This window comes from Helicoverpa zea, chromosome 6, assembly GCF_022581195.2.
Source record: "Helicoverpa zea isolate HzStark_Cry1AcR chromosome 6, ilHelZeax1.1, whole genome shotgun sequence".
Lineage (NCBI taxonomy): Eukaryota > Metazoa > Arthropoda > Insecta > Lepidoptera > Noctuidae > Helicoverpa > Helicoverpa zea.
This window is the reverse complement of record NC_061457.1, coordinates 1609599-1632452: the sequence shown is the minus strand read 5'-3', so window position 1 is coordinate 1632452 and position 22854 is coordinate 1609599. Positions and strand designations below refer to the sequence as shown.

The window sequence follows — 22854 nt, the reverse complement described above, 5'->3', positions numbered from 1 at the left end:
TAAACAATAACAGGTGTTTAGGTAAATAAATATTGTTTTAAATAAGAAGCGTTTATTGAAAATAAATAAAAATTAAAACATAATCCTTAAACAAATATTTATGCGAATTTAGGGGCTAGTTTCTCGGCCAACTCGATGTACTGCTTCTTGGCATCATCCTGAGAGATTCCCTTGCGGCCGCTCCACGCCTTGAACTTGGCGTTCTCTACCATGCCGCTGGGCTCAGCTGAAAGAGAAATCTGTATTTGAGAACGTTTGTTAAACCAGAATTAAATTAGTTCGATTTAACTGATAGCAGATCCTGCTGTTTTGGTAAAATTGGAGTGTAAGTAGTCAGTTAGTAAATACAGCCTACACAAAATAAGGCATAATTAAGCACGTAGGCACCTAATCGCAACAGGAAAACGGCGCAGTAGCCACTCCCAGTACTTCATTGTATAGGGTGCTTGATTACATTGAATTTTCTTGATTACAAAGAAACTTGATAACCTACTAAGTACTAAAATGGGAGTGGAGTAATATATTGCTGAATAGTTATAACTAGGCTCCTGAAAAACCGTGTTAAAAACTGTTGAAGAATATTTCGATAGAACTAGTTAGTTACCGATGTTAACGTCTCCGATGGTAGCCTGCTTGTACAGGGAGTACAAGGCGAGGTTCTCGTCATTGCTGGGGGTGGTCTTCCAGTTCCTGACGGAGGTGGCGACTTTGGAGAATTGCTGGAAATTAAAACATGATTGTCAATACATCTGTCGTAATAGGAACGCTGTTTGGGCATATGGTTGTAGGCACCAGGATCGTGGACCTAGGCACTGAAACGAGATACAATCTTGCAGGTACGAAAACAAGTTTTTCTGAGCTTTAACTTCGAAGGAGCGTGACTTTAAAATTAAAGAGAAGTAATTGAACTCTTTTTGCATTTGTCTTTCTTTTTAACTCTATCTGCACCGTCAACAAACGTTACTAAGGCATGTCTCTATAAATTGTCCTCATAAAACATACGATTTTTCGGTGAATTATATATAATATTATATTAAAGTCATCAGTAATTGTAAAATTCACACTTTAATGAGAACGAATCTAGCTAAATTGCCTATTGTTATAATGTTTTTACGACTTGTGCATTTGAATATTTGAAACGAATTTATTTGCCTACTTGCCTATCATCGTTTCTATTCATCGTCGAAACTGAATTCAAACGGCTAGTAATACCTACCTAGCCGAGTGAAAAGCAGTCAATGACTCTCGGCTATAGAATATTGAATAAGATTGATCCACAAGTAATTGGATCGGGGTAATTGTATACCAACACTTCTTATTATTAATTCATTTCTGTCTCGTGTACCTATCCTGCTTCGTTTTATTTACGACGTAGATACCAAAAAAAAACATTTAACTAATATCTAGCGTAGCTATGTAGAGATACCTATATTGTCTAAACAGCTTTGTATAAAGATAACATCATTAAACTTGACTTATATTTTATTAATTACCAGGTAATGGTGATATAAAATATTGATAGTACTAAGGTGATTAACATGTAAGTGCCTGATTTATACAGAGATAAGTGAAATTATGAACTAATTAACTGTTGCCTACGTGCAGTTTCATTCATTCATTTACAAAAAATAAAGCCAATCAGTCCACAGCGTGCATTTTTCTATCAGAAAGGAATTGGTAAAGGTTCAGACAAAATAAGTATATTGGGTAAAAGACGAAATCCTTCTTAGGTCGACAGAATAATTACAGATCATCAGCTTCATGAGTGAGAGTGGTGATTAAGTAAGTATTCCACTGATGAGTGATCAAAACTTTTTAAGAGATTTTCAAATTAATGGAACTGTTTAAAGATAATGAAAGTAATGTACTGATAACTTACCTCGTCGAGAGACATGTTTTTGATTTAATTTGAGATCTGCAACAAACAAAATAGGTATGAGTTAGTTAAGTGCAAAAAAATGCTGGATCTTATTAGGTGTGCCTTTTAACCAATCTTGTTAACTAACTAGATAACGATTCAATTTATAGTTCTCTATCATAGACATAAATGTCTAGGTACACTGCAAAGTAGATAATATTATTAACAGCTTAGCTTATAGAGATTACCGATACCTATATATCAAAACGAAAAACCCATTTTCTACCGAGTTTTATACTTTATGAAAAAAATATTAGGGTCCCGTTACAAAAATATCAGCAAAGGTCTAAGCGCGGCGTCCAGACATTAGTGTAGCGTGCGCGTGCGCATTCCTCGGGTTCATCGACCGGTATCAGCGGAACTGGAGCTGTTAGTGCACTTTCCAGCGTTCATTGACAGTGGCGTCGCGATCATGTGAACTATGCGAGGAAATCCGCAGATTACTACTGGGGAGTGAAATGCAAATGATCACGAGGATTGGACCAAAATAGCAATAGGTTTAGCCAATATTTTCGCACTTTTTGCCAGAGATGTGCAGTTATTGGTCCTGATCGTGGCTGCATAATTTGCATTTGGCCACAAGCAAAAATAAATAAATGCACATAGTTAGGTACGCTAAAGGTGACCACAACAATTACAGTTTTAATCAGTTTATACGGACAGAAAAGCTGAGTAACCTACATCCTACACTATGCTAAAAAACAACACTGAAACTATTGAAAAAATCAAAACTAGAAAACATCCCTCGACACTTTCCAGTACCTAACTTAAAATGAAATAATAATAAAATGAATTTGGTACTTCAAGAACTTACCACAAAGGTAGAGAAGCTAGGTCGAGATCGCAGAGGATACTGAACAATTTTGTACTGTATCCTGAAGTTAAATTCCTACAGATATATGGTACTTTGGCCAGGGTTGTCAACTTTATTTATTACGATACGCGTCCAAGATAAAATCATAAATAAATAACATATCAAAATATAGAGATATTTATCAGATACATAGTTCTGAAAATGAAGTTCTTTGATTGATCATGATTTAATTAGTCATTCTGAGCAAATAGGTTAATTAGTTTTGGACCTTCACATGCCTCGATAAGATAAAAAATGTTTTTGTTTGTAGCACGTTGTTGATGAGTGTATTTTAGAAGTCTAAAGATGTATTCTAACACAAATATTACAACAAGATTGCGGCTATAAACCTTTCAAGTTACAGGTACCATATAGTTTAAAAAATATAGCGCTAATAGTGCTAAATAATTAGCAGCAGTAGAAGCTATTTTTAATTATTTGCCGGAAAACCAAAATAACTGGGCAATGACTACATTTTTTATCAGTTATCAAATTAAATCAAAGGTTTAATTGCTGACAAACACTATGTACCTAATAAGTGTTAATCTCTAAATGAGTCACATAAGCATGATATTAATTAGATATTACAGTGCCCAAAAAATTCGTAGCACCCAATACGAACACCAACAAATAAGTTTAATTGTATCAGGCATGTTGCCTGTACTTTCCGAAATGACCCCCTAAAATTCCTAAAGGGGGTCAAAAGAACTTTTTAAATAAGTGATACGTTTAATGAAAATCGCGAGTATTAAATGTAGTTTCTGCAAAGTGCAAACCCTAAGCTATGTGCAATACAAATAAACGCTATCGATCAATAAACTGATGAATATTATCGCATGGACATAATCCCCGTGAAGATTATCCAATATGTTCTAAATAAAACTCTTTGGTGGGGGGCATCGATATTTTTCACGCACATCAATTTCAGTACGAATTTTTTTTTAAGTTTTTGGACATTAACAAAGAACAAGAAGAAGACAAAGAAACTATGGATGGATTGTGTGAAAGTCGATATGCTAGAAATAATGTTACGACGGCAGACAGAAGAGTGTGGAAGGAGAAAACATGCTGCACCGACCCCAAATAAAATTGGGATAAGAGCAGGAGGATAATATGATGAATAAAAAAGTCATGCACATAGTATTTGTACATTTAACCCAAAATCATTCATTATCATGTACCTCATTACCTACTGCGTACATTTGCACCTTTTTTTAGATTTGATAAAAATCACACTGTTGTAAAAATCACAAAGTGGTCAGTGGGTCGTCTTAGGGGCGGAGTTGCACTGGTCATTTATATTTTCTAAATACAGGCAATTGTTTGCGAATGGAGAGCCCTTAAACAAAAGAGAGTGTCAGACAGTTACTGACTAAACGTGGAAGATTTTGTGTTCCGGGGACCCGGTACATCCTTCGAACAATCCCATAGTCCTGGTAGGATATTGGAACCTGACTTTTACATGTATGGTATGCCAAACACATTCCCTAGGTATATAAAACTCAATAATGTACCTAAAGGTGCATAAGACTTCTTTATTTTAAATGTTTCGTTTTCTGAAAGTCATTCATCAAACCATATTAGATATTAGATTTCCATGATCATCACCATCATTGCAATAGGTAGGTACCTAATTTCTGTTAGGTAGTTGTCCGAAGCCATAGCCACAATCAGTATTTTTTCTTGGAATACTAAAAATTCCATTAGGTAAGTCCGATAAGTTCTTAGCAACTTATCTATATGATATAATAATATAGATAAATAACATTGATAATTATTATTTTATTTATTCAAATTATAAAGTAATAAATTGCTAATTTATTGTTTTTGCCATATGTTCAAATTTTGTTTGCAAATCATTTTAACGCTTCGAAAGGATCGGATCTATTGACTACAAACCATACCTACCCCAATGTTAAGTCTTACAACACTCGTTTTGTTGTAGAAAATATCCTGGAAAATGTATCGCGTAAGTTAATCTTGACCTATGATGTATTATGGAAATAAAATGCCTAAATAGGTTCCCTAACAGCTTACAGCAACAGCTTTGTTTTTGATTATGATAATAACTATGATTCGCTGCCGCCGTAGGCGAGAGTGCTTTCACACTAACAAAACCAAAGCTACTACTGGTGCAAAACGAAAACGTTTGTGAAGTATTCGTTCTACACGTTATTTTTTTTCGTATTTTTTAATTCGGTAAAAACATAGGCACTTGAAATGCGATAAGCGGCCCAAGCAACGATTTAGCTACGTTACAGGTAGGGAGGGACCCATTTAAAAATGTAGGTCGATACCTTCCAGTTGATAAACATCGAACATTTGCAGAGTTCGATGGCATAACTTATCAGTTTCTTTTGCAAAATGTAATCAGATTTCGAAATAGGTTGCGATTACAAGTGTTGACACGTACATAACATGCCACAGTCGAAAATAGGTACTGGTATTTACTTTGCAGATACCTACCAAAAATTTTCCATTCGACACACCTTTCGAACCACTGAAATATTTACCAGGAATGTGAAGTGGCTACCTATGTTTATTACACCTAATCGTAGGTAGGTATAAAAATCCCATTCTTTTCAGTTTTTTGACAAGTGTAGTTGAATCAAAAAGGTAACAAAATAAAACAATAACACTGGAAAGCACAAGAATTTATCGGTATTATTATTGAAATGGGCAGAACGTTCAGCTCCCGGTTTCGAATAGGGCTGACCCAAGTCATCCCGTGGGTGTCGTAAGAGGCGACTAAGGGAACTATGGACCCCGTGCATAATATCCAACACCATGGGTCGACCCTCAGGCGGAGGGAAAACCGCCAACAACAGTATTCCCAAGAGGGTTGACGTCAGGCAGGCGACCGGTCATAGAAATAGAGCCAAATCCATTAGCAATATGTCCAGTATAAAAAAGACACGTTGCGCCGACCTCAAATGACTTGGGAACAGGGAAGGAAGATGATGATTATTGAAATGGGCGTTGCTCTAGAATTCGATGGCATTGGTGCGAAAAAATCTTGCCTTTAGAAGCGATTTTGGACGTCGGTGTATGTTTTGCGCAGGACAATATGATCGTTCACAAGAATTTGCACAGAGACAGACAAACTCTCATAGTTGGACTGTACTTGCAATCCGAATCGATCGGAGAGAGATCATGCGCAGGACCGACAGGCTTTAGTGATTTCCACGGCACACTAACTTCCAGACTTGAAGAAAAAATATAATTTTGGGAATCTAACCCGAATCCTCAAACACAGCAGTCAGAAATCCCGTGACCAACAGGGCAGTCTATCGCATCAACACATCTAGAGCAATCGAATGGTTCGCTTACATCGCAGCGCAATTAACAGTTAATCATAGTGGAGCATTAACACGGTCTGGTTGCTGTTCCATTATGTGGTATGAAGTCACCGTTCCTATTGCGTTAGCTAGCCATTCCATGAAACATTGGTAAGCGCTTATGTATAGCAGATGTTGAGATGTCAACTAACATAAAAACGAAAGGGTATATTCGTACCTGAACCCATATCTCGCCTATAACTAACACTACATATGTACATCACGAAAGAATTCTGCAAGAAAAGACTCTTAGAATCGGACCGAGTAGGTACCTGCCTACTAAGAATAGACGATAGAAATACCTATATAGGCACTTGCAGTTCCCAACATAGTTGGACCGGAAGTCGACCCCAACATAGTTGGGATAAAAGGCTCGGAGGATGATGAGTTCTGCCCAGCAGACCATCGAGGCAGGTATATTTCATATGCAGGTAAGACAGCATGAAATATATGACACATCAGCTCCTTCAGTACCTAAAGAGTATTTATAAGTTGCCGTGTATCTACTGATACGTGTTTCCTTATTAGGTACTTTACGGCGTTGATGATGGATAAGACATGATTCATGTTGATGACTCCTTCGCAGATAAAGTTATAGTTAATCATATTCTATAAGTACCTAGATACTTAAAACCCCATTACCTACATATTGTGAGCACTGCATTTATTTTGTGGCACTTTTAATTTCGTAAATATTTAGAAGATTTTTCAACGAGATGGTTAGTTTTTGTATTACGCTTGTATTTTGTTCCAAAAAAACGGCCCTCAACAAGTAGCTTTCTTCTAGACCCGCCCAGCCTCTTACATTAATATGTTTTTTTGAGAAATACTCTCTCTCTGTGTTCGGTCATGCAGTGGTCAGCAGTGAGATTGTATCTGGAGCGGATGATTTGCCTTTGAAGACGACAAATCTTTCACTTGATCGGTCCATCTTGTTGGTCAGTAGCCTTCGGTGTTTCCAACCACAATTGAGAAGTACAAACCTTGGTAAATTACTAATTCTTCGAAAGATGAACTCTGAATCTGAGTCATAGGTTTGTAGTAGTCGTTCTATAGTCTAGTAGTCGTAAACCTTGGGTTTTTTCGTCCCCAAAAAGCTTACTTACAGGGGATAACCAAGTCTGGTCGATGTCCACAAATCCGATAATGAATTGTTACTGAGAAATTACACATTATCATCCTATTTGAAATTAAGTAGTTACCTACCTATAGTAGGTATCTAATACCATACCTCTCGTAGCCAATGACATAATCTAAACACTATTACAGTCTAGCTAAGCTAAGCTAGCCTTGTTAAAGAAACTCATGGAATGCAAATAAGAAAATGAGCACCTAATCTGATCTTCAGCATGACACGTTTGTCATCTATTTGCCTACTTTCAGATATCTTCCTACTTTCAGATATACGTAGATTAGATACAGATGAGAAGAAAATGATACCTACTTTGACACTACAGAAGTCAAAACCCGAAACACAATAGATAGGTACTTAATACTTTTTTGCAGCAACTTTGTAATCCTATATAACTCCTATAAGTATTATTGTAATCAAGCCGGCCGGCGTCTCGTGGTCGTAGATAACAAAAAATGGCGCACTAAATATTTATTTATCACCGATTACACTTATCGGTGATTTAATCGATGAATTATCGGAATACAACCGGCTGGAACAGCTCTGACTATCTCTAAAATGAAGCTCCGATAGTAAAGAAATAAGGTCGTCACTTAGGTTCAGTCTAATGCCTAGGTATTTGCCCGATAATAATACCAATTACCCCTTCACAGACCTATACCTGCAAATACGAATTTCATGGATTATCCTCTGCCTGGGGTCCGTGAACGGGTGTGCCCGGAATCTTACCAGTTACAAACCCCCTGGGCCCGATTCTCCTAATTTTACTTAAGCGACATTCGATTCATATCCGACTGCGATCCAATCACGTCTCGATTACGATTGAAGCGTATGTGGCATTCCGCTATTTTTTCTTTGAAATAAACGTTTTTATCCTTTTCTGTCATTCAATAATGAATCATTTCGTCTGCAAATGATTTAGGATTGCAATATGATTGTAAAGCAAACTACCGTATAGACCAAAATCACCAAAATAGCAGACCAATCGCAAACCAATCGAATGTCGTTGGAATACGATTGGTCTTATATCAGTACAGAATGCCCGATATGGTTAAAACTGCTATTGCGATCATATTGCGATTCGATTTCTATTCAATTTTGACATTTTTAACTTAGGAGAATCGGGTCCCAGGGTGTTGCCCTCAAGGCACGGGTCTCGTTAAAGCATTCTTCGGCAAACAATACCCACCAGGTAGATATTGGCCCGCCCAGCAACGTCACCCTCAGTGGCCGTCACCCAGCGGCCGCTGTAAACTTTAGTAAGAGAAGCGCGCCACCGTCTCAGGCTTCCCTAAACTCTCTATCTCTCTCTCATTATATGTATGAGGTTTTTTTATTTATAAATTTATTGATTAATTTAAAATCGACCATTAAATTCGAACTCTAAAACTTCAACACTTCGTGATGTCAAATATGATGATCAGATTTTTTGTTGTAAAAACTTAGTAGCAGAGGAGTTTCCCACTGGTCTCCTTATTGTCGCTACTGCGGTGAAGCTGTCTACAGCCTTCTCATAAATTATTTACCTTATTTGTCGTTTGTTTTGCTTATCGTGCTTAACGAGATAATCTTGTATTTATCTTTTAACAGCCAGTTTCTTCAACAAAAGTTAAAGCCAAAGTAAAAGTCAAAGTAATGTCTAAAGTAAAAGTAACGGTCAAATTCAATTTTTCTATTAGTTTTGCTGTCACTTTAGCCTTGAAAAAACGTATTTGACCGTTACTTTTACTTTAGACATTACTTTAACTTTTGATGAAGAAACTGGCCGTAAGCAATACAGTGCTTAATGCATAAATGCACATAACACTTTTATTACGTTCGTAAAGTATAGTGCCTACCATTTAGAAATTTAATTTAATTTTATCCATTTCTAAATTTTCTAATTACGCTTGAGCTATCGCATAAGGACGAACCAATATTTACAGCCCACGCGAAGCGGGGCTGAAAATTTTGTCTGGTCAAATCGTGACAAAATATTAAAATATGAGCCAGAGAGACCAGATGAGTATGCTAATATTACATTTAGGTAAGCAGATAAGATTGTTCTATCACATTATCTGGCAGGTTGAGAGCTGGACTTTAGATACCACGAAATGATTTAGCGATATTGACGACCTCGACGAAGGTCAAAGTCATGCACCAAACTTGAACTGTCATGACAGAACGTTCGGAAGACACAGGTCCAAATCCAAACACAATAGAAGAAAAAGCCTGAAAAAACATGAATGTTTTCTTGCCCTTTCCAATTAGGTACATACATACGAATTGGTATTTCCGACTGTTTAGGTAATTCTTCTTCTTCAACTTAACTTAATAGGTCAACAAATATCTGATCATCATCTGCCTAGCCTTTTCCTAAACGATGTTGGGGACGCCTTCCAGTCTTAACCGGATGCGTTTGATAAACAGTGTTTTATATACTTAAAGCGACTGTCTATCTGACCTCCTCAACTCAGTTCACCTGAGCAAACGATACCATGCCAGCACCCCTTGGTAAAACTGGTAGTCAGACTTTCTGGTTCTGATTACCCCTAATGACTGCTAAAGATGTTCAAAAACTAGCTGGCACCCATCAATCTTAACGTGCCTCCCCAAACATAGTACCTACTCGCCATGGCAAAATGGTCACCCACCCATGGACTGACCGCGTCAAGAGTTGTTAACTCTATGATAAACCGACCGGTGTGGTTGTCATCATCATCATCATACTTTGCTTTACCGCTTCTGAAACCTTGCAAAGAACTGTTTTTAACCTCCGAAGTTAAAAGAAATTACGTTGTGTTTCTATGCCACCGGATATGGACGGGATTTTTGTGACATTATAAAAGTATTGATTTTTCGTAGGTTTAGTTTTAAGCACTTTAGTGAGTTTAAATGACTCATGAAAGAACCGCTTGCTGTATTTTTACCACAATGACTAACAAGCTATAGATACCTACCTTCTTTTTGGTTTTAAACACCTGTCGTTTTATAAAAGCTAACATGTGGTTACTTTACTAATACCCCATTATAGGTAACATGATAAGGATAGTGTTATCGATCCGAAATCTTTTAATACTTTACGTTATCTTTGCTCGTGGACAGGACACGTAAACCAGTGATTTTATTATTTTGATAGTAATTTCTAGGTAGAAGTTGTAGCATTCCGATTCACTTGCAAATAGAGCAAACGAATTATTTTGTCATCATAAAGTGTGCCCTTCCCTAACATCTGCCAAACAGCCCGGTTTCCATAAAACATTTATTTTCTGTAAATGGGTTTTCAGAAAAGCACTAGATGACGCATTTCCTATGTCCACCTTGAGTAGAATCACCGAAACCAACTCCAAGTATATTGTTGGATGTATGCTGCACGTAACCAAACTTATATGGTAAGTATGGTAAGTTGAAATTCTTAGCCAATTTTGAAATGCACATAAGTAGATTTTACACAGAGAGCAATAATTATTACCAACAAGCCTGGGACAAAAAAAAAACTAAAAACATATTAGAATATGGATAAGAAGCATACCTACACAGGAGCAAACAGAAAAATGTATGTTCATCATAATTTTATTCAAGAAATCACAACAATAATTTCTTTGAGTATTAAAAATCCTGAGATTAAAACCTCCATTACAACAACGCCATCTATCAACCCACACTCGTACTACAAGTACAGCAAACCACCACTAGATGGCGCTAAACCAAACTACGTTTTGATCCTCCAATTGGGGTCATCATTTGCTGCAATTTCCTGCATCTTGTCGAAGGGTAACATCATGGGGTCTGTGGGTGGCATTTGTACCGTGGCTGCGAGTACCGGGGTCTTTCGGCCTTCCTTCAGTAGTAATACTTTGACTAGTGACCTCTCTCCACCCTGGCCGGTCACTGGTCGGAATAAGACGTCAGGACTGATATTTTCATCGAATACTTCTTCTATTTTTGTTGGGAATTTTAGTTTACCGCCTGGTGAGAGGAGCGGTACCTGAAATATATTTTTGTAATATATTACAATATACTCTGTACAATAATAAGACTATAGTGAAGTATTTATTACATAATGTACTTTGTATAATAATGAGACTTAGTTTTGTATCTAGAACCCTATTTCCATTTCTTCATACCTAATTAGAAAGCTACGGTATCTGTAGAAATATTCTATGTATTTAAATTTATATATGTACAACAACATCGCGAGATAAAAGCTATACTCCATTTAAAATAACATTAGAAATTTAAGTAAACCTTTTTTACTGTTTGTTCAACCTATTTTGACTTCTATTGCGTTAGTAGTATGATTAATGGCGGCTGCAGTAAATACTTGGTATTGTAACTACTATTTTGCTTTCAATTCCGTTCTTTTGTCTACGGAATAAAAGTCAAAATCGGTTGAACAAACAGTAAAAAAGGTTTCCTTAAATTTCTATACTTCGGCCGTTCAGAGAATGCGTTCCTGACACCTATCAGTTAGTCACGACTAGTGATGGGCACAACATAACACTGAGTTCGTTACCGTTCCTTCAAAATGAACCGCCGCATTATTTTAAGATTATTTTCGTTTTAAATTGGCGGAATCATTTGTTTTATATTTTAGTTATTTAAGTGGAAACCAAAAAAAGGTAATATTCATATAATAAAATTGTTTTATTTATTCTTTGTTACAAGTACATTGAATTGAATGTGCGAACAGAATATTAATCAGACTCCGATTTGCTTGAGGAGGTGGTGTCTTCATCATCATCTTCGCCTACATGTATAATTATATTATTATCAATAACAGAATCAATCCTGATATCTCGGTCTAACAAAAGCCGGGTAATCAAATAAAAACAGATCGAAAACACTTGAAAAACGTGGTCTATGCGCACGAAACGACAACGGACGACTGTTTTAGCGTCACAAAATGGCGGCCCATAACGCCATTTGGGGTTACCATTTTTAATCTAAGTATAAAAATGCGGTTTGGTCATAGTTTTATTTTTATATTTCATAAACGTTATAATTAAGTCTTATAGTCCATTATTTTCCAATTCTTAAAAAGAAAATCAAAACGTATTATTTTATATTATAACTGTATAAGAACAGATTACGATACTTGCCTGTTATTTTTAGCACAGCACTACAAAATATAAACCGCTGACATAACCTTGTAATAGCGCAGTATAGATTTAGAAAAATATTGTTTACCAAGTTATTTGACACTCAGTTTGGCACAAAATTATAACATTCATTGATTATTGATATAATAATGTTGTTTTAATGCTCCTCAATTGTTAAAACGGTAAACAACCAGCAAAAATATTTTTATCGTAACTGCAACGCCATTGCAAAGTTACGTCGTCAGTTCAATCGCGACGTGTCAGGAACGCATTCTCTGAATGGCCGAACTATAATGTTATTTTAAATGGAGTATAGTAACCGTAGAGGTCAACCCGTGAAGGTGTAGAAGGGACATTATTTTGGGAATAACTGACTTTCAACTTTATACACTCAACTTTAAAGCCTAAATCCGCTTATTTCAGTAACCTACCTTGATATAAGGATTGGAGACTTTATAATTGAGCGTGTGCACGTGGAACAGTACGGCAAGGCCTATCACCGCCGTCTCCTTGGAGTTGTTCTCTATGATCAACGTTACGCGGAACACAGGGCCTAGGCCTTCCACCTGTGGACATAGATAAAATGAAGGTGGTAAATCATGTCTATTTACTTGTCTGATAGGGTTTGTAAAACTACTGAGCCCATATGGATTTTATATCAAGTTTCCCTGTGTTGTGTGTGATGATGATATTTGATAGCAATAGAGATGAATTTACCTCAGCAGTGAGTCTCAGAGACTCCATACGTCCGGTGCCGACGGAGTTGTCCGACTTGAGATGTGCCTCCTGCAACGTCTTCGCAGCCAGCAGCCGGAGCCGGTTCAGTTCATGTTGGAATGTTTCGTGCATTACTGCAAATAAAAAAACGTTTGTTTGACACAAATCTCCAGTTAATGCAGTTACAAAAAAAGTAGTACCATTTTACTTGAAATTTGAATCTAGTTTGTCTTTGAGAAAGAACATATGATAGTTTTTATCCCGGACTTTTGAAGAATTCTCTTGGAAACGCGATATAACCGAACAGTACGCGGGCGAAGCCGCGGGCGGAAGCTAGTAATACAATATGTTAGTCTTTAAGGTAATGGGCCAATGCAAACTTAAAAAAAGGATCTCGATTGTCACTTGGGTATCATTGTATCAAGTAGTGTTTGACAAATATTTTTATTTTTTATCATCTTACATGTATAATGTTATATTAAAGACATGTTTGAGCATGAGACTTCAGAGTTGTCAGACCTTCTGGCTTCTTTCGGCTATTAAAAATGACAGCCGGGACCCGCCGGGTTGCAGCCGAGTGCAGTGTCTTACATGGCGCAACTACCCATCTGACCTCCTCAGTCCCGTTACCTGGGCATCCTCTTAGGAAGACTGATTTTCAGACTTTCAGGTTTCTTACTACGAGTAACGACTACCAAAGTTGTTCAAATGGCGGAAGGGTCCCACCCCTCCTCAATCCAATTACAAACAAGATCAACCCAATACCCCTTAGTGAGACTTTTTGTCAGACCTTCTGGCTTCTTTCGGCTGTTTATATGACAGCCGAGACCACCAATTTATCGTGCCCTCCGAAACTTGCTGTACGCTGTAATATCTTCACCATTAAAGTGTGAAATAACTCACAGCCGGCATTCTCTCTCTCCCGCGCGGCCTGCTCGAGGAAGAGCTTGGACTTCTTGGGAATGAGCCAGGGCTTGTGCCCCGCCGCGGCGCCGGACAGCTCCACGCCGGCGCCGTCGCCGCTGAACTCTGCTGTACGCTTCAATATCTTCAGCATTAGGTTACCACCTGGAAAACACTCCTTTATAGTAAGTTGAAATGTTCAGAGGACTTTTTTTAGCGATGGCAAAAAACAAAAATGACCCCTCACGCTGTGGGTTAGCAGCGGTGAGGGAGTGTCAGACTTTTACTGACTTATGCCCGTTTTCGCCAGCAATCTCTTAACGTTTCTCTAACTAAGTGTCACTTAGAATAAGGGCACCCCAATATTTATAAGTATAAGGACACTTAAATTCGTAATAAGTGTTCCATAAATGTTCTTAGAAACCCTAAATTTAAGTATTTGTTGGTGAAAATGGGCATAAAAATCCATCGTGTTCCTTCGTAGGCCTTTATGTACCAGGGCCGCGGTAACTCTTTTGAACAATCCCGCAGCCCCGGCGGGCTCAAGGATAGATCTTCCCCGCAAAAAAGGTTGGGCACATACTATCCGATATGGTTGAAAATTCATATACATTCAAATTAATTGAATTCAGGTACATTAGGAAGTACATAAAGGAGTACACAGGGCGGAAGGTACATAAGGGAGAATATAGAATTAAAACATATTTAAGATACATAAGAGAGTAAGTATATAGAGGGAGTATACAAAGCGGGGCACATATAGGAATTTATAAGGGGAGTACCATAGGTACTTACTGGCAGTTATAATGATAAGCACGTGCTCCTCTTGTCCTAATTGACCGAACTTCATGACTGACACTACATCTGAAATGGCAGAAATATCAATAGATAAGACGAACTAGAAGCAATAAAGGATTGTATGGTTAACATAGAATCTTTGATGTTCTATTTATGTCTCCCTATTCTTTCACCCCTTCTCTACTACATACTCTATTTGCTTCCCCAGTTAAAATAGCTACATCTTTCTTACTACCATTTGCCCTCTCCTCCACTCTCCCTGTTTTCCCCGTTTCCCTAACTAGTAAAATTAACTCCCTCTCTACACAAGTATCTTTCACTTTTATGTGACCTATATTTTTATAAATTAAATTTTATTTTATGTTTTTAATCATATAACATGGCTCCTACATTTCTAACATCCAACATAATGGCGGTCCACAGACCTCTAACAAACACAGTGTCCCGCCTCGCCTTGCCGTCGTACAGATGCACGTGGCCCGACGCCAGCGCGACGCCCGTCAGCGTCACGCCGAGGTGTAGCACCGGCACTAGCGTCATGGCGACCGGTCTGTGTTCTAGTGTTAAACACCATAGCTTCTTGCCCTGGAAATTGGAAAAGGTTTGTTTGAGTAAGTTAGGACGGAACAGATTTAGCTAAAATTGGAGACCTTAAACTAATTTCTGAGCAGAAGTGTGTGAATGTGGCCCGCTAATATCTTAAAATGGTTTCTGGATTAGGCAACGTCTATTATCTATTATATCATGCTTACGCTGTCACAATAAGTTGGTTGTACCAAGTACCAACTTCGATGAAACTCAAATGCACTGATTAACACTTCTTTATTCTCTGTATTGAGAAGAAGCTGATGACTTATGAATTAATTAAAATAATGAAAGAAGAGGCCTGTATGAAAATGGAGATTATTTATGTCTTTAGCAAGAACTAGTCTCAGGATGGCCGCTAAACCGCGGGAAACAGCCAGTGGGAGAACAACAACTATTTACTATTTTACAACTATTTTAGAATAAGTATTTGATTAAAAATACCTTTTTACTATAACATGCCATGGTATTATCAGCGCATATGACCATAACGCTACTATCAGCCGTAACCACCTCTATGGCAATGATGTGGTCATCCGTCGTGAATAGAATCCGACCTTCAGGCCAATCTCTTTTTAACACGCATACTGCCTTCTCTCTGAAATTAGGAAGAAGAGAAATTGTTATAGATGGGTTTATCGTATTAAAGGACAATGCCAGGGTCTGGGCTCATAGTTTGCCCAGCAATGGGAGTAGTTCCAGGGGGTTCCTTAGTGCACTCTGAACACGTAATGCAAATCTTTTTGAAATCGCTCCCTGGGGTCCCGAGGAAAACCGGTTCAAATATTCTCCATGAAGAGTCACTTTACAAGGCCTGAGCCATTTGCCCAGTAGTAGGAGTGGTTGGAATAGGTTCTTTACTTCACTCTTAACACAAAATTAAAATATTTTTGAAATCGGTCCCAGGGGTCCCGAGAAAAACCGGTTCAAATGTTCTCCTTAGATAGTCACTTAACAAAGTCTCTGGTATTTGCCCAGTAGTGGGAGTGGTCAAAATAGGTTTTTTACTTCACTCTTAACATGAAAACCAAATATTTTTGAAATCGGTCCCTGGGGTCCGTAGAAAAACCGGTTCTAATATTCCACATGAACTGTCGCTTTAAAAAGCCTGTGTCATTTGCCCAGTAGTGGGAGTGATTGAAATAGGTTCCTTACTTCACTCTTAACATGAAATTAAAATATTTTTAAAATCGGTCCCAGGGGTCCCGAGAAAAACCGGTTCAAATGTTCTCCTTAGATAGTCACTTAACAAAGTCTTTGGCATTTGCCCAGTAGTGGGAGTGGTAAAAGTAGGTTCTTTACTTCACTTTTAACATGAAATTAAAATATTTTTTAAATCGGTCCCTGGGGTCCGGGTGAAAAACCGGTTCTAATATTCCACATAAACAGTCGCTTTATAAAGCCTGTGCCATTTGCCCAGTAGTAGGAGTGGTTGAAATAGGTTCTTTACTTCACTCTTAACATGAAATTAAAATATTTTTGAAATCAGTCCCAGGGGTCCCGAGGAAAACCGGTTTAAATGTTCCACATGAACAGTCTGTTTACAAAGCCTATGCCATTTGCCCAGTAGTGGGAGTGGTTGGAATAGGTTCTCTAATTCACTCTTAACAAGAAATCAAAATATTTTTGAAATCGGTCCCAGGGGTCCCGAGAAATTAATCTGATAAGACTTTTCTGCCAAATAAGTCTTACTCATATGTCTGTATATTGTCTCATATGTCTGTAATCTCAATGCTCAGGATCTCGCTGTCAGGATCCAGTACTGGAAAATGTTGGAATGGGTTATTTTTTTTACTGTGATTTTCAAATAAATTCTAAAAGCGTTGGATTCTAATAAGAACTGACAATGATTTTCTGAAAAAAAGGCAATTACCGCAATATTTTTGAATTTACGGTTTAAATCTACAAGGCGCCTGCGCAATGAGCTATCTTCTAGAAAAATCTTATCAGGACGAATAAAATAAGCTCGAACATGAGGTAGTTAGTAGATACCATTGAGGAGTTCCCTCGTCTCTCTTTCGTCTCCATTGTCAGGTCAGATCTTAACCTTTACAGTTTTGTGGTGTCTGAGACATATACTCGAATGACAAGGTTTTACTCGATATGAGTCCTACAATTTTCGAGAGTCACTCCCGATTTTTTTAGAGATTCGATCACCAGACCCTGGGCCGGATGACAAAGGAACCATTGAGGAAGTAAGCCCTTTCAAACAATAAAATAATTGTTGAAATCGGTTGGTAAACGACGGAGCTATGCACGTACAAACGTAAAAAGATTACAAATGAATTAAGAACCTCCTCCATTTTTGGAAGTTGGTTAAAGAAAAGTTGTCGTGTACAATACCTCGTATTTGTCAATGAATATAATTCATTTCAATTAAGGTACCTAATAAAAGTGGAATAGTTAAGACAAGCTTATTTTTATGTAATATTGAATAAGAGTCAAACCAGTTTTTCTCAGGACTCCCGGGATAGATTTCGAAATGCTTTGGTCTGGGACCTAATATAAGCCTATGGAACATAATACACTATGCAGTTACTGTGGGCAACACTTGAGCCCAACTTCCATACAAAGAATAGCATTGTCCTTTAATAGTGTTGGCCAAAGTGGTAGGAATGTTTGAAGCGCTTATTTGGGTGAGTAATACCGTGCTAGCTGATTGTCAGTCACGGCGGCTGTTCTCATATAAGGAGATTAGCCAACTGCGCAGAACATATTATAGATAGCGCACAAGCATTTGCGCAGACACAAGTGCACTCTCATAGTCCAATGGGACTAATTGTTACATAACTATATTACCACTAACTACAGCAGACACCTCCTTCTTTAGGGAAGTCGGTTAAACCACCTAGTAATTATGATAAAACTTGTATCAATAATACAGTGCAAAGGTGTGTAGTTAAAAAATGAAAGCAGTGTCATACAAAAGTGCCTTCTAAACAGAAATAACAATAAGTCACACCTTGTAGCTATAGTTATTCTGTAGTCTACAGAATAGAGCCCAGTGCTTATCATCTGATATGGAGTTTTCTTTACCCCACAGATTTTGGCCTGGACAAATCAAACAATGTTATAAAGACAGACAGGGAACATTGAAAAATGGATTAATAGGAATTATCTGCCTATTATCTTATTAACAGTAATTTAAATTGGCATAAATTGAGTGATTACTTTAACATTTATGCCAATTTAAATTACTGTGGCTACATTGGGCAATTTTAAATTAGTTTCAAGAGTAGTTATTCGTATTAGCTCTTTCTTCATGAAAGCACCCAATATCACACTATTTTTGGAGCTCAAAAAAATATTCAATTTTTTGTACTTGTTTCTTTTATAGTACCAGAGTAGTAAAGTTTAGGAAGATTATTGCATTCAAAGACATGTAAGTACTGACCTGGGATAACAAGCTGAACGTCTGCGGATCCAACAGTATCACATCGCCATCTTCGGTAGCAACAACCACACAGCTCACGGAATACTTCTCAATGGAGTGCATCTTCAGTGTACCAATACAGACAATCTCCGTGTTTATCTTGCTCGGTAACTCTGGATTGTTTTCCAAGTACTCCAGCTGTTGTTCTAGGGTTAGTGATAGGAGATTCTGTGACTGTACTGTGAGAGTATTGTGTGGTATGGCTTTAAGACTCTCTATGAGCGGACTTATGGCTTCTGTGTTGTGATTGGCTGTGTCAGTTAGCTGGAAATGTTAAATATTCATTGGTTTGAATTAAGGTAAGGATTTTCACTAGCTTCTTTAAGATCCCATCACTCTAAATAAAAATTACATGTATATTCATGCCTATAATGTAGACAAGTTAAGATAATTCTCAAGAGCAGAGTGGTGATATCGAGCGTCCCTATTAAAGGTAAGCTATTTCTGTCAGTCTCTTTTATATCTCAAGTGTAAAAAAATCTGTTTAAAGTTTTAAAGAAACTGTGATCACCTGTCATGTTTATTTATTCAGGTAAATGTTATCTGACTACCTATAGATTTTAATTTATAATCCCTATAAAATCTACTAACCTGTTTCCAAACCTCCATCTCACACATACTCAGCTCAGTAGATGGCAGATAGTACTTGTAGAAAGGCTTCAAGTTACGGTACATGTACACACAAGAACTGTACGCTACTGCCACTATGGGGATCGACCGAGGAATGCTCTCGCTGATGTAGAAGCCCACCACGCCGAGGGGCAGGTCCGGGAGTACCGTGTCCGATATTTGCATGGCGCCCTTAAACACCTAATAATGTGACAAGTATGATAAATAAATAGTGTACAAAATCGTGACGGATGATGAATATTTTGTGAAATTTTGTAGGTGTTTTCGATTCTTTTAAAAATATTAGGTTTTTGAGTAAGGTTTTACCTTTAATTTAGGCCCATCCTCTCCTCGTCCGAAATCACCGACGAGAAGTTTGAACTCGTTATCGTTTTGTAAATCCAATAGCGCTAAGTTTTGTGGCAAAGTATTAAGGTCTATGTCATCTGTCCCTACTTCTACGTCTAACCAACGAGTCATGCTGCCCATATTTTTTTTTTATTTATATTATCAATAAATATTTTTGTTTTAGCTCCCGCTTTTTATGTTCGATTTCGTTGCTATGACAACCACTGTCAACAAAACTTAATTTTTGACATTTCATGTGGTTCTAACTTACTCCAAAAACTGTTATCAAATTACCAATCTGCTTATTCTAATGCTCAATAAAACAAATTACAATGTTATTATTTTTCGTAAAGAGTTATTTTATAAAATTAATGCATGACATTAATTTAATAAAATAACTCTTAAAATGTGTAAAAAGGTTTTACACATTTTTACTTTCAGCGATATGTGCATAGCAGGCTTCGTAAATAAACTTATGTGGGTGCGTTCAGAACATCTGTTTAGATTTTATAGAAATAAAATATTTACTTCATTACAGCACCATGTTAAGCTCTGAATATTTAAAAAATGTACTTGTAAAGTTTTTTCTCTCCTCTATTTTCTCTAGAAAATTGACTTTCAGTATCTTTTAATACTAAAGAAAATTATTGAAAACGAAACTTGTTACTTAAGCTTAACCAGAGTTTGGAATTTCCTTCCTTGACGTATTCAATAGTTTCAAATACTTTTGTGTTTGTTGTACGTGCTAACTACAAATTGCTAAAGTTTTACTAAACTTTTAAAATATACCATGAAACTCTATCGTTAATGCATTAATAACATGTTATGTGTTCTGTGTCGCTCAGTTCCCAACTCAAGGTAAGTTTGGTGCATTGATACTTTCTATAGAATTTAAAGACAATAGATTCATACTATCTATTCATGCTATACACAATATCCTAATTCGTAATGCTACTTTGCAGCAAATTAATAACGTAGTTAGTTACCGTATAGGTAGATTATAATGTAAGAAACAGAACTGTTATTATTTTCATTACTTTTTTAAGTGATGTTTTGGTCAGAAGCTGATTAAGAAATTTCGGTCAGTGGGTCGTCTTAGGGGTCTTGTTTTCTATATGTGGCATTGACCAGCATTTTTTTTGGGTTGGCTTTAGTATCGTTTGGCAGGCGGACGGGGCTAAAAGTGGTTAAATCTGGTAGAGGGTGGGTCTCCGATTATAACGCTACCACTCTTGTTACAAGGTAATGGATATTTTTCGAGAAATTTACAAAAAATGTTTCTAACCTCAAATCAGATAAAACGCGTAATGTCAACGTTATTCGGTAAAACGGAACGTTAAAATGGGCGATCGACAACCGAATGTGTTTTAGTATATCGTCTGTGGTGTACAAATCCGTGAAAAGGAACGCAAAAAATAAATAAATGTCTCTGGTTTTTGCGTTAAGTGTCATTTGTGATTAGCTGTCATTAGTGTCATTCCGTATCTCTTCGAGTTGCGTGAATGTACTATGATGTTATTTCAAACAACATCTTATTCCTCTTAGTATGCACGAGCGAGCGAAGCGAGCTCGCGACTTAGGGCACCCCCGACTCGGATAGGTTAGGTTCGAAGGGGATGGCGGGGTCTGCAAGACCCCGCCATTCCCTTCGTGGTTATTTTTTTTTAAACCACCCAGAAGTAGGAGCCCCGCGTAGCGGGGCTCCGTCGACTTTGCCTTTGTTCGTATTGATTAGAAGTACTTGCACTTAATTTTCCGACCGTAGTGGGTGATTATAGTGTTTTGAGGTTAGGTTACAAATATCTATTTTTCTCAAAAATTATGCGTTACCTTGTAACGGGAGTGGTACCAGAGGATAGGGGTGGAGCCCCCCACCACCCTCCCCCCCTTTTCCTCCCCCTCCGCCTGCCAAACGATACTAAATTTTTACCTTTTTTTTTGCAAGATACATAGAAAAAAGAAAATTCGGAAATTTAAAGAGGAAGAACAAGTTTTAAAGTAAATAAAACCATCCTCAACTTATACTTTTTTATTTCAATGTAAAAGTCTGTTAAATACAAAATGACACAATTATTTTTGTATCATGAGAAATGAAAGATGATATTAAAAGAAGATGGATCAAAATTGCCCCACGTCCTATAACAATGTGACGTATCTCAAAAAAAAGATAAAAATGTTTAAAAAAATATGGCATACTCTCCAATTCATTTTTTTTACACCTTCATACGAAAAAAATGCTTTAAAAATTGTTCAGGCGCTGTTATGAAAACATCGTTCATAGAACTATTAATGGACTATTTTATTAAATTAATTTTTTGTTTGATAGAGTATACCTCACAGGTGGTCCCATAATCATCAGGTCAGGATCTGATGATGGAAACCCTGAGAAATTCAGGGCAACTTTTGAAAGTTGTAGGCATGCGAAGAATAAAAACTTGACTATAAGGTGTATGTCTTATAACAATATGCAACAGTGAAGATTTGGAGCTGACCTGATGATGGAAACGAAAGAAGGTCGAGGGAACTCGACAACTGAATATGTGAACTACCTCGTGTTTGGGCTTGTATTATTTGTATTGAATAGACCTTTGCAACAGTGAAGATTTAGATCTGATCTGATGATGGAGACCAGAGAAGAGCGAGGGAACTCGACAACTGAATATGTGAACTACCTCGTGTTTGGGCTTATATTATTCGTATTGATGAGAACTTTCCATTTATGCGGATAGTGACAACTGTGCTTGTCACTGAAAAGCCAAAAATAGGAAGAAGTCGGTGGGGATATAAACTTAGGTACATCCATTAGACACCGACTTCTGAGGTAGTTTACATATTTTGTTGTCGAGTCCCCCCGACCTTCTCTGGTCTTCATCATCGGATCAGCTCCAAACCTTCACTGTTGCAAAGGTCTATTCAATACAAATAATATAAGCCCAAACACGAGGTAGTTCACATATTCAGTTGTCGAGTTCCCTCGACCTTCTTTCGTTTCCATCATCAGGTCAGCTCCAAATCTTCACTGTTGCATATTGTTATAAGACATACACCTTATAGTCAAGTTTTTATTCTTCGCATGCCTACAACTTTCAAAAGTTGCCCTGAATTTCTCAGGGTTTCCATCATCAGATCCTGACCTGAT

General features: G+C 37.4%; 3 protein-coding genes across 3 annotated transcripts in view; 1 reads left to right on the top strand and 2 right to left on the bottom strand.

Annotated features, from left to right (window-relative positions):
* Positions 1 to 35: 35 nt before the first annotated feature.
* On the bottom strand, positions 36 to 2871 carry LOC124631410 (putative acyl-CoA-binding protein). Its single transcript, XM_047165786.1, has 4 exons — positions 2733 to 2871; positions 1880 to 1915; positions 605 to 719; positions 36 to 226 (listed from the first exon to the last, which is right to left on the bottom strand). Exons 2-4 carry the CDS (start codon positions 1892 to 1894, stop codon positions 99 to 101), a joined length of 258 nt encoding a protein of 85 aa, XP_047021742.1. The 5' UTR covers positions 1895 to 1915; positions 2733 to 2871; the 3' UTR covers positions 36 to 98.
* A 7587-nt stretch (positions 2872 to 10458) lies between these two features.
* LOC124631165 (Bardet-Biedl syndrome 1 protein homolog) lies at positions 10459 to 19972 on the bottom strand. Its single transcript, XM_047165383.1, has 11 exons — positions 19695 to 19972; positions 19350 to 19568; positions 18720 to 19022; positions 18288 to 18376; positions 15770 to 15923; positions 15166 to 15325; positions 14738 to 14806; positions 13943 to 14107; positions 13040 to 13173; positions 12754 to 12888; positions 10459 to 11208 (listed from the first exon to the last, which is right to left on the bottom strand). The coding sequence occupies exons 1-11, from the start codon at positions 19854 to 19856 to the stop codon at positions 10933 to 10935; spliced, it is 1866 nt and encodes a 621-aa protein (XP_047021339.1). The 5' UTR covers positions 19857 to 19972; the 3' UTR covers positions 10459 to 10932.
* A 459-nt stretch (positions 19973 to 20431) lies between these two features.
* Positions 20432 to 22854, top strand: part of LOC124631467 (ephexin-1) — a 97092-nt gene continuing 94669 nt past the window's right edge. The window contains exon 1 of the mRNA XM_047165869.1: positions 20432 to 20573. The gene's annotated coding sequence lies outside the window, so the exon portion shown is untranslated. The remainder of the gene's footprint in view (positions 20574 to 22854) is intronic.

Bases quoted from the DNA above. Each gene is read 5' to 3' on its own strand.
- LOC124631165 (XM_047165383.1), bottom strand. From the start codon at position 19,856: ATGGGCAGCATGACTCGTTGGTTAGACGTAGAAGTAGGGACAGATGAC. The intron at 19,023-19,349 runs GTTAGTAGATTT...TAACATTTCCAG, and splicing joins AGATGGAGGTTTGGAAACAG to CTAACTGACACAGCCAATCA. The intron at 15,326-15,769 runs GTATTTTTAATC...TCCAATTTCCAG, and splicing joins TGGCATGTTATAGTAAAAAG to GGCAAGAAGCTATGGTGTTT.
- LOC124631410 (XM_047165786.1), bottom strand. The intron at 227-604 runs GTAACTAACTAG...TTTCTCTTTCAG, and splicing joins CATCGGAGACGTTAACATCG to CTGAGCCCAGCGGCATGGTA.